General features: G+C 35.6%; 1 protein-coding gene across 1 annotated transcript; it reads left to right on the top strand.

Moving 5' to 3' along the window:
* Positions 1-213: 213 nt before the first annotated feature.
* On the top strand, positions 214-16639 carry LOC104245622 (ABC transporter G family member 32). Its single transcript, XM_009801249.2, has 24 exons — positions 214-681; positions 1514-1634; positions 1732-1820; positions 1902-1986; positions 2099-2258; positions 2465-2541; positions 2639-2692; positions 3096-3186; positions 3257-3558; positions 3638-3919; positions 4114-4430; positions 4547-4707; positions 4798-4901; positions 5532-5691; positions 5833-5955; positions 6061-6152; positions 6232-6564; positions 6639-6929; positions 7879-7962; positions 8060-8193; positions 8268-8495; positions 15336-15507; positions 15601-15855; positions 16069-16639. Exons 1-24 carry the CDS (start codon positions 407-409, stop codon positions 16339-16341), a joined length of 4263 nt encoding a protein of 1420 aa, XP_009799551.1. The 5' UTR covers positions 214-406; the 3' UTR covers positions 16342-16639.
* The last annotated feature ends 516 nt before the right edge of the window (positions 16640-17155 follow it).

Raw genomic sequence — 17155 nt, 5'->3', positions numbered from 1 at the left:
ACGGAAATGACTATACCATAAATATTTTCTCATAAAAAGAAATGGAAGAAACAACCAAAACATTGATGAATAAATTGCTAAACAGAAGCAGAAAAACAGACAGAAAGTATACACAAACACATGCCGAATATTTCATAAACAAACGCAGAAAAGAAGGGTTGAGGGGGACCCCACGAAGAAGTGGGGAGGGGGGGTGAAGTTGCAGAAGAGGTATAAGAGAGAGATAAGATAGCCATAAATGCAAAGCTCAACTAACTTAATAGTTCACATATTTAGGTGTGTGAATGTAAACTCTACCCATATATGTATACTTATCGGCACACAAATTTAAGGCTCCAACCAGAATGCAGTAATCTATACTTTTGTGGTGACTAACTCATCTTCATAGTTGAAACAACCTCATAGAATGTGGGGTTCGGCGGAGAACCTGTCGGTGCGCTCGGCGTCGTTTAGGGAGGATGGTGACGACGAGGAGGCGTTACGGTGGGCGGCTCTGGAGCGACTGCCTACATACAACCGTGTACGGAGAGGGATCTTCAGGAATATTGTTGGGGAGTCATGGGAAGTGGATGTCGATAAGCTCCAAAATGATGAGCGCAAAGTCGTCTTGGATCGCCTCGTCAAGTCGGTTGATGATGATTGGGAAAAGTTTTTCAATCGCATGAGGCTCCGTTTTGAGAGGTTCTTTTTTTTCCTTATTCTAAAATTAAAATCTTATTTATCTCCTCTCTTGTGCTTTGGATGTCGTTGGCTGAGAAAGTCTTTGTAAAATTGTGCCCAACTGATGCTCATTTAGATTTGATTGATATTTGTTATTAGTGTCTGTAAGCAGATCAGCATATAAACTGTTGGTATGCTGCATATAATGTTTGATTCAAATTACATAGAAGATTTAAGGAAAATTTGTTAAAAAGAAAAAGTACATTGACTAAAAGTTTTACTCATTCCGTCTAAATTCTGGATCTACCTTCATTAAACTAAGACAATCTTGAACCCTGAGCTGCCCCCTTCAGTACACAAGCCTCACTTCCATATTTCTGTTTCTTCACAACAAGAAGTTCCTGGTTTTTCTTTATTTCCTTAATCTCTGTATAAGAGCTGGGAAAACTGTGATATGTTGGTTTATTAATTCTAATCACATCACCTTGAGTACAGTCTCTCACCGACAAGCCCTGGCATGCTTAATACCTTATAAGCACCTTGTAAATTTTAAAAGTTTTGAATTGGATTCTTCCTAAAAGATTCAATCACTTATGCTTTGATCGATAGATCATATTCTGGCATAAATCATTAGCAGTGAGGCATTTACATTATTTCACTCTTGGAAGTGCAGACAGGGGCGGAGGCAGAAGCCGAGCTACGGGTTCTGCCGAACCCAGTAACTTTTGCTCAAACAATGTATTTTTTGTCAAAAAACTTATTAAAAATGTACAAATACTAAATTTAGAACTCAGTCATTGTTCTAAAACTCATAACCCATAGAGTTAAAAGTTGCCTCCGTCTCTGAGTGCAGAGTTGATTTGGACTTCCCAAAAGTAGAAGTCAGATTTCAGCATCTGATAGTTGAAGCTTATGTGCATCTTGGCAGTCGAGCACTGCCAACCATTTCAAATTTTATTTTCAACATGACCGAGGTATTCCCCATGCCATCAATTATTACATTAGAGTAGCACTTGATCATTTTAGCATATGACATCTCTCCCCTCTCTGTATTATGTGCAAACATGTCAGGCTTTCTTAAGGCAGCTCAAAATATACTCTGGCAAGAGAACAAAGCTGACAATTTTAGATGACATTAGTGGGATAATCCGACCTTCCAGGTATGAATCAATCGTTAACTCCTAAGAAAATCAAGCTGGTGAGAGTATGTTTATTTAAAACATTATGATGTTCATTTCTAGATTAACGCTCTTATTGGGTCCTCCAAGCTCTGGCAAAACCACATTGTTATTAGCACTTGCTGGACGCCTCAAATCTGACTTGCAGGTACTGTCATATCTGAATTTTCATGATTTGGAGGTAGAGAAAGAACATGTTCTGCTAGATAGTAATCTTTTTTTTCTCTAAATATTCTACTAAAACGGTGATCAATTTGAAGACGTCAGGGAATATTACTTACAATGGACATGGTCTGAAAGAGTTTGTTCCCCAAAGGACATCCGCTTATGTCAGTCAACAAGATTGGCATATAGCAGAGATGACTGTGAGGGAAACTATGGACTTCTCAGCATGTTGTCAGGGTGTTGGATCAAAATATGGTAAAGCTCTATGCAAGTCTTCCAGTTTTCCTACATTACCTAAGATGAACTGTTGAGATTTTATAGATATGGAAACAGCCTCTCTGCCCTATCGGGGTAGGGGTAAGTCTGCATACACACTATCCTCCCCAGACCCCACTTTGTGGGATTTTACTGGGTCGTTGTTGTTGTTGTTGTACCTAAGATGAACTGTTGAAATTTTACAGATATGCTATTGGAACTTTCAAGAAGAGAAAAGATGGCAGGAATAAAACCTGATGAAGATCTTGACCTATTCATGAAGGTAAGTGTGATTTGCTTGAATGGCTTTTCTCTAACTATATATATTCTTCTTCTTAATAAATTTATTGCGATTCATACATGATGTATTCTCAATCTAGGCATTAGCTTTGGAGGGGAATGAGACTGCACTTGTTGTTGAGTACATTCTAAAGGTATTTTTAAATGCTGGCTTACTTAGATTCATGTGGCAGTTTGATATGGCATAGATTGTATCATTGTAGTACTGGGTTCTAAAATGGAGAATGAAATGTAATTCATATATAATACCACCTTTCCCTATCTCTTTGTATACCGAACATCAGTATGAATCACTCTCTCTTACTGCTGTTGTTGCTAAACTCATATAAGTCTTTAGTAATGTTATAATGCAATGAGTAACTAATTTAACGTAACTTATACTTGGACAGTGGTTTCTCTTTCTTGTTGTTACAAGTCTTTCAGAATTATGCTATAGGACTTTGTACAAGTAACGCAAGAAATAATGCATCATGTGAATGTTTTGGTCAAATAGTTTTCCTTTCAGCCTCACCAAGCACTAACATTTGTCTTACAAAGATTCTAGGGTTAGACAATTGTGCGAACACCTTGGTGGGAGATGAAATGCTTAAGGGGATCTCTGGAGGCCAGAAAAAACGGCTCACTACAGGTGCATGGATTAATATTTTCCCTTTTTGGAGTGTGGATTGATGTACTCATGTATTTGATGGTTCTTATAGGTGAATTATTGGTGGGTCCATCAAGAGTGCTCTTCATGGATGAAATCTCAACAGGGCTTGATAGTTCAACGACATACCAAATTATCAAATATCTTCGATATTCAACGCATGCACTCGATGGAACTACTGTTATTTCTCTTCTTCAGCCTGCTCCAGAGACGTATGAGTTATTTGATGATATTATACTTTTGTCTGAAGGCCAGATTGTATATCAGGGGCCTCGTGATGATGCTCTTGATTTTTTTGATTTTATGGGATTTCATTGTCCAGAGAGGAAGAATGTTGCCGACTTCTTTCAAGAAGTAAGTGCGTAGCTCTGCGTAGTGAATAATTTTTTGGCATCTTAGATGCACAGTTTAATTTTTTTTAATTCTCCTACAGGTTGTTTCCAAAAAGGACCAAGAACAGTACTGGGCTGTTTCTCATCGCCCTTATCGGTACATACCAGTGACAAAGTTTGCTGAAGCTTTTCGGTCATACCGCACTGGGAAGAATTTATCGGAAGAGCTAAACATTCCTTTTGATAGGCGCTATAATCATCCTGCAGCCCTGTCCACTTCTAAATATGGAGCGAAGAGAATGGAACTTCTTATGACTAGCTTTGACTGGCAGCTGCTGCTCATGAAAAGGAATTCATTTATCTACATTTTCAAATTTATTCAGGTAGAGCCAGCATGAGAATTTGGAGGAAATACACCAAGAAATAGGATTACATTTTTAAGAACTAAAACTTTCCGAGGAAGTTATCAAAAATTAATATAACCTTTGGATGCTTCTGAATTACACTGATTCCCTGATTGAACCATACATTTCCAGAAGCACATTTTCGTTCTTACGTTCTCTTTGTTGGTTTTCAGCTCCTCCTGGTTGCTTTGATCACCATGAGTGTTTTTTTTCGCACAACTCTGCATCACAATACAATTGATGATGGAGGCCTATATCTTGGGGAACTGTATTTTTCCATGGTTATTATTCTTTTCAATGGTTTCACGGAGGTTTCAATGCTTATTGTCAAGCTTCCGGTCCTTTACAAGCATAGAGACTTACATTTCTACCCATGCTGGGTCTATACGCTTCCTTCATGGGTATTGAGCATTCCAACTTCCCTAATAGAATCTGGTTTCTGGGTAGCAGTGACATATTATGTTGTTGGGTTTGATCCAAGTGTCACAAGGTAAAAAATTATACTTCTAGATTCAAATTTATCTTTATCTTCACCCAGTTTTTTACCTACCTCTCTTTGTTTTATTCTCTGGTTTTTTGGTTGGTTTTTCTTCTTTTGCTATGCAGATTCCTTAGGCAATTCTTGCTATTCTTCTTTCTGCATCAAATGTCTCTTGCTCTTTTTCGCCTAATGGGAGCTTTGGGGCGAAATATGATTATTGCAAACACTTTTGGGTCTTTTGCCATGTTGATTGTCATGGCTCTTGGGGGATATATTATTTCAAGAGGTGAAACTAAATCCTCCAATTGCCATAATCTCTTTCTCATTAAGCTCAGTGATAAGTTGATTATTTATTTCCTATTTTCTGTTCTGGCAGATAGAATACCAAGCTGGTGGATCTGGGGGTTTTGGATTTCTCCCCTGATGTATGCTCAAGATGCAGCTTCAGTGAATGAATTTCTTGGGCACATATGGGACAAGGTGGTCTATTATGATGTCAAGTATCTTAAATTGGTCTTAAGTTTTACATAATTTATTTACTGTTCTTGACACAACTGTGAAAAGGCAAGAATATTTAGTTTACTTTAAGGTAAACTTGGAGCTAAATTTTTGAATTGAATTCTTATTAGTGTCTGAATATTTCCTTTTACACATATTAAGAATAGACTGAAATAAAGAAAAGGGAAATAACAGAATGAATTTAGTTGAGGGCCTAAGGTCCTCATGGTTTTTGGTAGTGGTTATGCAATTTTGCCAAGCAACCTTCAGGATCTCTGTTGAAGTCAAAGAATAAGTAGAGCTTTGCTTTTCTTTTTTCCACCTTACATTTCCTTTTTCAGAAGAAATTATCCATGTCTTGTTTCAGAAAACTAAAAACTATGAAGTGATTGCGTCAAAGAATGAAGCTTGTGGCTTGTATAGAAGAACTCAGCTGTAATATTTTTATGAACATGGACTTCCATTACACAGCCCTTCTACTTGTTAAACTTGCAAGGCTTTGCCAGTTCAACCATTTGACCATCCTCTGATCCATGTTCTTTGACATCATATCCACTTCTTTCTTAATAATAGATATGAAAACACTTACCAAAATTTCTTATACGCATCCAGAGAGCAAGCAAGAATTCTGATTTGCGACTAGGTGAAGCATTACTGAAGTCACGCAGTTTATTCCCTCAGAGCTATTGGTACTGGATTGGTGTCGGTGCTTTGCTTGGATATACGATTCTATTCAACATGTTATTTACATTCTTCCTGGCCTACCTGGACCGTAAGACACCTATCTTATATGTGATTCTCTGAACTTATCATTTGAATCACCAATGAAAAGAAAAACTGGAGATAAAAAAAGCATGTTGCAAAGTAACAACAAAAATAAATTCTGTCTTTTGCTCACTTTACATTTCTTCAGCTCTTGTAAAGCATCAAGCTGTGGTTTCTAAGGAAGAGCTTCAAGACAGAGGCACGACTAAGAAAGAAGAACCAGCTGTCATTCAGCTAAGAGAATATTTGAAGCATTCTGGCTCGCTGACTAGTAAGAAGACTGCTGTTTATTTAGACGTATTACATTGTAAGGAAATGAACCTTTTCAGGTCAACTTTTTCATTCTTAATGAGATTTCCTACTCTGTACTGATCAGGACAAAGTTTCAAGAACAGAGGCCTCGTTCTACCTTTTCAGCCACTTTCAATGACCTTCAAGGATATCAATTACTATGTTGACATGCCTCTGGTACATACCTCAAACTCTTCTTCCCAAAGTTTTCTGTGCATCATTCTATCTCTGAAAACACAAATAAATGTTACTTCAGGAACTCAAGCAACAAGGCATGACAGAAGACCGATTGCAGTTATTGGTTAACATCACTGGAGCATTTAGGCCGGGGGTGCTCACTGCACTGGTGGGAGTTAGTGGTGCTGGAAAAACAACCCTCATGGATGTATTAGCTGGTAGAAAAACTGGTGGTATTATAGAAGGGAACATCCACATATCTGGTTACCCAAAAAAGCAAGAAACCTTTGCTAGAATATCTGGTTACTGTGAGCAGAATGATATCCACTCCCCTTGCTTGACCGTTGTTGAATCATTGTTGTTCTCTGCTTGGCTACGTTTGCCATCAGAGGTTGATATAGAGACACAAAAGGTAACACATGGAAATTTGTAGATGCTTTTCTTTTTCAGACGTCAAATAACTTTTAAGGAGGGCATCGCTTTCAGGCATTTGTTGAGGAGGTAATGGAGCTTGTGGAGTTGAGTTCACTAAGAGGAGCTTTGGTTGGTTTGCCTGGAGTTGATGGACTGTCCACAGAGCAAAGGAAACGGCTAACAATTGCTATTGAACTAGTAGCCAACCCTTCTGTAGTGTTCATGGATGAGCCTACATCCGGATTGGACGCAAGAGCTGCAGCCATTGTAATGAGGACCGTAAGAAACATTGTGAACACTGGCCGAACAATTGTTTGCACTATCCATCAGCCCAGCATTGACATTTTCGAATCATTTGATGAGGTATATCTCTTTTATCCAAATGTATAAATCTAGTCACCCTCATGAGTCACTTTCAAATTGACCGAGGATTGTGCCAAGTTTATTATTTGGATCATTATGTGGTTTGCTGCTTCTTGAAGATTAGAGGCTTTTTCATGTGGAGATACCAAACAAAGAGATTCTTGCTCAAATCTAGACTTTCCCATGTGGACGTCAAGGACTAAATCATCAGCACATATACCATTCGACTGAATTAGCCATGAGCACTTGTCAAGTGGGGTTTAGCAAGAATTTTTGAACACTTCCAGTGATTACTGGAAAATATTTGCTAGATGTTACTGAGAGAAATGAGGAGGCTTAAGTGCTGAGTTAGTGATGATAAGTTCGGTCTTGTGTTAATAGAAGAAAAAAAAAACAGGAAAAGGTGTTTAATAAGTAGAGCAGAGTAGCCGCAGCTTTACAAAAGAAAAAGGCAGTATAGGTGGTCATTACACTAAAGGAAGAAGAAGTAGCTGAAGAGGAGTAGAAACCAGTAGGCAGAAGCAAGACGAAATGAAACAGTACATGTTTATTACAACTAAAGGCAGTCGAGGTGTTCATTACAACTAAAAGAAGAAATAGCCAAAGAGGGATAGAAACCAGTAGGGGGAATCCCCTATTTATAGGGGATCAAAACAACAGAACCAAAAACTGATATCATACATATTTTCTTCCTAAAAGCTTATGTGGTGCATAGAATAGTACAAAATGACTGACTGAATATAAGACGTTTAACTCCTTATAATACGATACAACGTGGTGCATAGAATAGTACAAAATGACTGACTGAATATAAGACGTTTAACTCCTTATAATACGATACAATCAAGGAGTGTCAATCCATAGTATAGAATATAGTAGACAAATGTAGTGCTGCTTGAATCTCATTATTTTTCTGCTGATACTCCTTTGATCTCTTGGGAAATGGCAGCTTTTGTTTATGAAGCGCGGAGGAGAGCTCATTTACGCAGGACCTCTTGGTCCTAAATCGTGCAAGTTAATTGAGTATTTTGAGGTTATATACTTACACACATTTTGTTTGCATTAGGTGCATTGCAAGTTTCTTGACAAATGATTGTCTAAAAGCAGGTATTCCTTGTACGTGTGTGTAGGGAATTGAAGGGGTGCCAAAAATAAGAGCTGGATATAACCCTGCCACATGGATGTTGGAGGTTACGTCATCAGTAGAAGAAAATCGACTTGGTGTTGATTTTGCAGAAATCTACCGAAGATCAAATCTTTTTCAGTATGTATAATTTTTTTCGTTCTCTAACTTTATGTTCTTTTCCAAATGTAACCTTTTCTTTTTTGTACTTCCAGATATAATCAAGTCTTGGTTGAAAGGCTAAGCAGGCCAACTGGGGATTCAAAAGATTTGAATTTCCCTGCTAAGTACTGTCAGTCCTATTTCACTCAGTTCCTGGCTTGCCTGTGGAAGCAAAATCTCTCCTATTGGCGCAACCCACAATACACTGCTGTTCGCTTCTTCTATACACTCATCATATCATTGATGCTGGGGACAATTTGCTGGAGATTCGGTTCAAAAAGGTTTCTTTTTGACATTAATCATAATCTGCATTTTATCCTTGACTATTTTACTGTGAACCTTCCATTCAATTTCTGTGGTATTAACTAGTTTAATGGCATTGGTATTCTTATATAGAGAGAAAGGAATAATATGATAATAACTGGAATCAACTAAACGTTTGTCCTCATTTTGCTGTCTAGTTGTGATGCTAATTTCAAGAACTAACACTTTACTAATATTTGAACAGAATACTTGCACCATTGTGTTAACTTGCATCTTGTGTTCCACTGGTCATTGCACTGTCCTATCAAGAAAGTTTTTACTTTGTGCACTCATGTCAAATTCAACTTTTAGAAGACTGCTTTTGGACATGCGATAAGTTTAGTGGATATATGGAAATATAACAGGAAACTTTTTATCTTCTGCTTTCAAAGAAACAAGACAATATGATTCCTGATGGATTATTATATGAAACACAAGCAATCTCTGTATCTACTCATATGTAAATTAAACAACTTGCACATATGAGTTGCCTCTTGAAGCGTGAACAAATCTCCTCTATCATGTGAGCCTCCAGTTTTGCAGCAACTCAATAAAGTCTCTACCATCAGCACGATCACAATCCCGGAACATTCAACCTTATACTGTGTTACCCAAATAATATACGAAAAATAATAATTTCATGTGGGCGAAATTTCTAGGAAAAAAGGTGCCAAAATTCGGCCACCTCCCCTTTCGTCCTCTAGGTCGAAAATGTTTTAAGGGGTAAATACCCTTTTTCAAAACCTGTTGGATTTTCTTTTCCACCAAGAAAATAATTTACTTTATTTCCTATTATTAAGGCACAAAGGGACCATATACTTTAATTAACAAGGCTTCCAATTACGGAATTAATATCGAAAATTCGAAATTAATATCTACCCTACGCATACATTCTACCCTCCCTAGACCCTACTGGTGGGATTTTACTAGGTGGTTGTTGTTGTTGTTCCATAAAATCTTATTTAACTCCATATGTTAAGATCCAGATTCTAATCAATTAAATTATATTGCTGACAATTTAATTTATTGATTACTTCTTTTAAACTTTCGCTTAACTTATTTCATGTGACGAATACAAAATTCACTGGCCTGGTTTACAAATGAAAACTTATAAGCTTTCATAAAGGTGTATTATCAATCTCAAAACCGAGACATGGATTTCGTCTACTAACTATAACTTCACCAACGTATATTATTATTATCCAATTTACCAGACATATTGACTCACTAAAGAATCTCGCCTTTTAATAAATAAAAATATTAATATATACATTGCTAATAATAATATTAAGATTAAGAGTACAAGTACAGTTAATGGCTCTACTTGGTCCGTTCAATACAAACAAAATGTAATAGCACAAGAAGTTGGAATTAAACTATTCCGATAATCAAGAAAAGTTATATTTAATTTTATGCTACAATCAGTCCTGATGGTTTGTCCAATTCCATTATCAGATTGTGAACTCAAACTTTATACTTACAAGAACCGATTATTTAAAGTTTTTGTTAAAGAATCTTGTCAAGTTGTTTTCTGGTGCAATCTTTGTCCAGTACTGCTTTATCGTAACAAACTACTTTGGTATTAACATGCACCTATCCATTCTTAGTTCCAACTTATCCATTTTCTCTTTCAACACATGTGCTGGATATCTGAACGTGTCGCAGACCGACCTTATATCTAGTCCACAGTTCTATATGCGTCACAAGTGCTAGCTTAGAAGGAACTAAATTCAGAATATAATTTGCACTTTCTAAGGACTATTCCTAAAACGAATAAGGAAAATATGAATAACTCTTCATTAATCTAACCATCTCCAAAAGAGTCATATTTCTTCTCTCTACTACACCACTCCAGTGTAGAGTACCTGACATGTGATCCCTCATTCTGATAAGTAATTAATGAACTTTGTAGAGAGATGCTCGCCACCATGACCAAACCGTAATGGCGTAATATATTCCCATGGTGCTTCTCCGTCTCAAGTCTTGAAATCCTTGAATTACTCAAAGTATTCAGACTTACGGCGCATCAAATAAAAATATTAATATTTTGAATAATCATTTATGAACGTCACAAAATACTCAAAACTATCTCTTACCAGCATATTCATTGAACCACACAAATCAGAACGCATTCATTCTAACCGGTCTTATGGTGGCAAAGAAAAAGAAAGAGGAAGCGCTCTTGTTCTTGTTGCGCGGACCCCACAATAAAGAAAGATGGCAACTTATCACCAGATTTATTTCTTTTTGAAGGGAAACATCTTTTAGTCATTTTTCTTTCTAAACAGGATCTACAAGTTGTTTGTGCCTCAACTTTCAGTGAACCTTAAGGTCCATCATTGACCAACTTGAAATCTGATTCAGACAAATATTACTTAGACGCAAGTGCACAACTAAGTTTCACTCAATTTTGAAGAATATTTTCTCTTATGAGGTACACTAATAATGTTCGATTCAGGAGAGACATTAACCACTTGATCATAACCACAAAATTTTCTCCGGGATTAAGTTCCAAAATTAAAAAAAATGCCCAAGAACCTATCTAAACAGCCCTAAAACGCTAAAATTAACATTAATCATTGCATAACATTGTGTATCGCTCACTAGCTGTTTCTGATAGACCTACCAAATTTCAGGTCAATCAGAGACCGTTAAAATCATGATCTCCAAAATTGCGACCAAGTTTGGAAAATTACTATTTGAAGCATTTTTTAAGAATTTAAAATTTGGCCTACATTCCTATCATATATCAATTTATGTCAAATTAGCATGTGTCATCATGTTCCAGATTAGACATAAATAAAACAACATAAAGAATGACTTTTCGTATTTGAATCATGTTTTAATCCGCCCAAACCGCCAAAAAACTCATCTAAACGATGCCAAATCATCAAAATACGACGTGATTCACTGTTAGTGAGTCCTTCTTATCCGTCATTTCCGATGAATCTAGCAAATTTTAGGTCATTCGGAGATCGTGAAGTTCACGATTGCCAAAAACTAAACCAAATTTGAATAAATTATTTTTTGTCAAATTTAGGGACTAAACCCATGTGATTACATTCCTGCTCTATATCATATCAAATTAAATCATCATGTATTATTATATTCTATATTTAACCCAAATATAAACGATATATAAAGAATCATTTTTCATATTTACAACACATTCAATTCAATAAACTGCTTAGAACCCTATCTAAACGACCTCAAAATGCTAAAAATAACATGATTCACTGCATAACAGTGAGTGTTTCTCACCAAGTTGTTACTGATGAACCTACCAAGTTTAAGGTCAATCGGAGTTCGTTAAATTCATGACCACCAATCTGTAACCAAACTAGGAGAATAACTGTTTTAGACAATTTCAAAAATTTAAATAAATATGATCTTGATTTCCATTCTCCTTATAATTATCCTATGAGCTCAAGGCATACATTTGTTCTTTCTATTTCTAGGATACATAATTCCTCTTCTTGCAATAAATTATCCTTTCATTAAACACATAAGAACCTAAGATGTTATATTTTCTCCCGTTTGGTGAAAGCCCCAATATCTCTTCTCATGACTGTGTTGGTGTTACTAGTACCCAATGATAAATCTCTTTGGCTAGTTAAAATCTCCACTAGTGTAGATTTATCAAGTTGTACATTAAATTGATTCTAATGACTCAAATAAATAGACCATTTTGGTAGATCCTATTTATTAATCATAATGCTCAATCTATGAATCAACATAATCACACATGTATAAAGCTATTAAGAATTTTCCATGTTTCCAAATAAACAAACAACTTTAGTGGTAACTATTTATTACTAAAAAAATTCTTAATTTACGGGCAAACATACATGTAGCTCATAAAATTATTTTATGGATAAAATATGGACCACCGCATAAAAGCCATACCAACAATAGAGATAAAATGCCATTATATTTCACTTAGTTACAACTTCTAACCAGAGAACAAGGCCGTAATGTAAGTCCAAGACACGCATGGCATGAAGCATAAACCAAAATTGAGAAATTCTTATGCACAAAAATGCCTAACGCATCAATCATTAGCCTTCCAGGATATCTAATAGGGGATTTCACTTTCTTAAAAAAATATATAATCACATAATATCAAGTTCACTTTATAAGACCTAGTTAAGAAAATCCTACATACTTATTTTGGAATATAATAAGTCAACACGTCCATATACCGATGGTCAACATGTAAATTCATTATATCATCAGTTTTTAAACATGGAAACCATAGGGAGCGACCCCTACCACTACTGAATTAAAAAATAAGTTACAAGTTTTCAAAAAGAAATTTCCAGAAAATAGAAAAATGCCCATATCACCGGGCCATTTTTGATGGACCCAACCAAGTTTAGGTTAATCGGAGTCCTTCAATTTGTTGACCTCCGAAACCATGACCTAATATAGGTAAAAATCATTTTTGCATCTTCTAGGGTCTTAAAATAATTTCAGATTATTCTAATCAAATATGAACAATAAGAAAACTGATATCTCATGACTCCAAGAATAATCAAAAAAATTTGGTACATTTATTTCATAAAATAGTAGTGTAGTTTTTCAGAAAACGACATCCACATGTAATTCAAAAACGCACATTAACATGATATTCCTACTTCATGAACAACCTAGTTATCTAGTTAGACGTGAGTGAACTCTGATACAATTTGATGGATTATTATATGCACCGAAAGCGATCCCAGTAGCTACTCCCATGTAAATTAAACAACTAGCACATACGGGATTTCACGGGTTACCTTTTGAAACGTGAACAAATCTCATTTATCACGTGAGCCTCTAGTTCTACCGCAACTTAATGAAGTCTATCATCAGCACGATCATGATCCTGAACGTTCCACGATCTTTTACTGTGTTACCCAAATATTTTTTTAAAATTAATAATTTCCTGTGGACAAAATTTCTGGAAATAAAGGTGCCAAAATTCAGCCACCTCCCTTCTTTCCCTCTAGATCCAAAAAAACCCTCCTCTATGACGCAGGTTTTAAGGGCTAAAACCTGTTGGATTTTCTTTTCCACCAAGAAAATTATTTCCGTTGTTTCCTATTATTCAGGCACAACAGAGACCACAAAATTTAATTAACAAGGCTTCCTATTATGGAATTAATTTCGAAAATTTGAGATTAATATCTACCATAATAAATTACAAATTATTCTACTAAAGTTCATAATTGCACTCCTTAGTTCTATTTCAAAATTCTTCCATCAAATCTTATTTAACTTCCATGTTAAGATTTAGATACTAATCAATTAGATTAAATTGTCAAATTGAGTACTTTATTTAGACTTTCACTTAACTTATTTCATGTGTCGGATACAAAATCTACTAGACGGGTTTACACATGAAAACTTATAAGCTTTCATAAAGGTGTATCATCAATATCAAAACCGAGACATGGATTCCATCAACTAACTATTACTTCACTAATGTATATTATTATTATTATTATTATTATTATTATTATTATTATTATTATTATTATTATTATTATTATTATTATTATTATCCAATTTACCAGGTATATTGATCCACGAAAGAATCTCGCCTTTTAATAAATCAAAATATTAATAATATATACAACTAATAATAATTATATTAAGAGTACAAGTACATTTAATGGCTAGAGAATGTAAGTCAGTATAAAATACTTATCTCTACTTGGTTCGTTCAATTTATACAAAATGTACTAGCACAAGAAATCATAATTAAACCATTCCCAATCAAAATAAATTATATTAATCTTGTGTTACAATCATTCATGATGGCTTGTCCAATTTCATCATCATATTGTGAACTCAAACTTTATACTTATAAGAACTAATGGTTTAATCTTCCATGTATAAGCTAATTTCTATACACTAAATCCTCTACTATCTAAACAAAGGAAGCAAACTAATATATGATCTATTTAAAAACTTCAATACAATTGAATAAACAATTGTTCCATAATAAATATTATATCCAAACTCATGGTTAATACTATATATCCCAACAATTCCTTCAGGGAATTAAGGACATAATTTAGTTCAAAGCTGGAACCATGAAGTCAATCAGTTAGAGAAGACTTGGTACCTCACGGGGGTGTGTCTAATGCTGATACATTGGCCTCAAGGACAGTTTTTCCTGAAATTTATGATAGAATTGGATTTTTATCTTTTGAAGTTTTCCTTTGTTGTCTGCTACGGCAGAACCAAATGTGGCATTAGCTTTGGTTCACATGCACCTTTTACCCTTACTTTTCGATGGTACTAGTGAGTTGAATTTAGCAAGAATTAGAAGTTATAGCAAACATTAGAGAAAGAAAAACAAATCATCTGGGGCACATTTCTTCATTTGACTTACGTTTGGACAAAAATAAGATAATAATACAGCAAAGAGATCCCAAAACTTCACATAACTTAAAGTATCATAAATTTCTCTCTCTCTCTCTCTTAATTTTTGTCAGCTATCATTTGTGAATGTAGGTTGTGTTGGGGATATTTTGTGGGTAGTCAGTCACTTCGTGAAAGTAGTTTGAGGGGGTTATATTTAGGTGCCTGGAAGAGAATTTCGTTCTGCCCATGTATACCTGGAAATTGACCGCAAATGGAAGTGAAAGGCAAAAATAAGTTGGTTTTTTTCTTTTGACATACAACTAACATTTTCATTCACTCTTGCAAGAAGACAGAGGGGGTTTAATTCTTTGTGCAATACTTACAGGCCTTTGTCCTGATCATTAGTTGTACCTAACTGGTGATATGTTACTGTATCTGAGCTTCTTCATTTGATAACTAAACAGGGACTCACAGCAGGATTTATTCAATGCTATGGGATCCATGTATGCTGCAGTGTTGTTTATTGGAATTACAAATGGCACTGCTGTCCAGCCAGTTGTTTCTGTTGAAAGATCTGTTTCATACAGAGAGAGAGCTGCAGGGATGTACTCAGCTTTACCATTTGCATTCGCTCAGGTGCGGTCTAAAGATTTCCGACTATATCCATTTTGTTAATAGTTAAAAACTTCTTGATCTTTGGTGTTAACAGTGCTCACTTTTCCTATGCAGGTTGCTATTGAGTTTCCTTATGTGTTCGCACAGGCAGTAATATACAGCAGCATATTCTATTCAATGGCAGCCTTTGAATGGACTGCTTCGAAATTTTTGTGGTACATATTGTTTATGTACTTCACTATGTTGTACTTCACCTTTTATGGAATGATGACTACTGCAGTCACGCCCAACCACAATGTGGCTGCCATTATTGCTGCTCCTTTTTACATGCTTTGGAACCTTTTTAGTGGTTTCATGATACCTCATAAGGTAATGAATTAACATTCTTCTCTATGATTCAAACACCAGACTTTCTATTTTTCGCTTAAATCAATGAATATCAAGAGCTATTGAAGACTGATTTCTGACCAGTTTCGAATTAATTGCTGCCAAGTTTGAAATGTGATGGCACTGGAGGTCCTTCGCTAAAACTTGTTGTCTCTTTTGTTTCTAATAGCATTTTCCTCTACTCTTTTGAAACAGAGGATCCCAATATGGTGGAGATGGTACTACTGGGCAAATCCTGTAGCTTGGACTCTATATGGCCTTGTCGCATCCCAGTATGCTGACGATGATAGACTTGTGAAACTATCCGATGGCACTCAGTCAGTTCCAATAAAGCTTTTAGTCAAGACTGTGTTTGGGTATAGGCATGATTTCATTGGGATCGCTGGTTTTTTGGTAGTCAGCTTTAGCGTGCTGTTTGCGGTGATTTTTGCTTATGCAATAAAATCTTTCAACTTCCAGAAGAGGTAACTCTCACTGCTGCAACTTCACTGCATTTCTTGGAGGTTCATGATCCTGATAGCTACTTCATGAGGCAGTTGAGCCACTTTAAGTGAATGTAGACATTTAAAATGAGTTATACATGTGAAATGAAGATGACATTAGGCAATTTGTAATTCTTTAATGCATGAGGTGATTTGGCTAATAATGATCGTGGATTATTATTTTTGATCTTTGAGTGAAATTTTGTAAAGATACATACAGTAGGCAAAACAGATATGTAATTAACTGTATCGTGAGTAAAAAGTTTGAGTTTCTCCTCCCTTGCCATTTTGGAAGAATTTAGTTTGTATATAATTATTTATTAAAACGGTACAGTTGAATTTGTAGCGTAGTTTATAGACACGTTAATTAATTTGATCCAGGAATATGAATAAATAAAAACAAAATATCACGGCCCGGATTTCCTACCCTCGAGAGTCGTGATGGCGCCTACTCGTGAAAGCTAGACAAGCCGCGTATTATAGATTCACTAACTCTTTTATTTAGCCCTTTCTAACAATTTAAATCAACATGCGATCAACAGTGAAATATTAACGATAAATAAATACATGCGGAAGACGTAATCTGATAACTTAGCCAAAAACAAGTACGACAATACCAACATACACATCTACCCAGAACTGGTGTCACAATATCACGGATCATCTACGAATACTACATACAAATGTCTAGAAAGAAAGGTACAATCTGTCTCTGAAGTAAATGAAAACAGCGTATAAAGATGAGAACGTCGGGCTTGCGGACGCTTGCATGACTACCTGGGGATCTCTGACTGGACTGA

This window comes from Nicotiana sylvestris, chromosome 9 (assembly GCF_000393655.2).
Source record: "Nicotiana sylvestris chromosome 9, ASM39365v2, whole genome shotgun sequence".
Classification (NCBI taxonomy): domain Eukaryota; kingdom Viridiplantae; phylum Streptophyta; class Magnoliopsida; order Solanales; family Solanaceae; genus Nicotiana; species Nicotiana sylvestris.
This window is presented reverse-complemented; position numbering and strand designations above follow the sequence as displayed.

What these genes read in the sequence shown, in the direction of transcription:
- LOC104245622 (XM_009801249.2), top strand. Translation starts at nt 407, where the DNA reads ATGTGGGGTTCGGCGGAGAACCTGTCGGTGCGCTCGGCGTCGTTTAGG. An exon ending in TTGCCGACTTCTTTCAAGAA is followed by an intron (nt 3,559 to 3,637) that starts GTAAGTGCGTAG and finishes ATTCTCCTACAG; the next exon opens with GTTGTTTCCAAAAAGGACCA. An exon ending in ACATTTTCAAATTTATTCAG is followed by an intron (nt 3,920 to 4,113) that starts GTAGAGCCAGCA and finishes GTTGGTTTTCAG; the next exon opens with CTCCTCCTGGTTGCTTTGAT.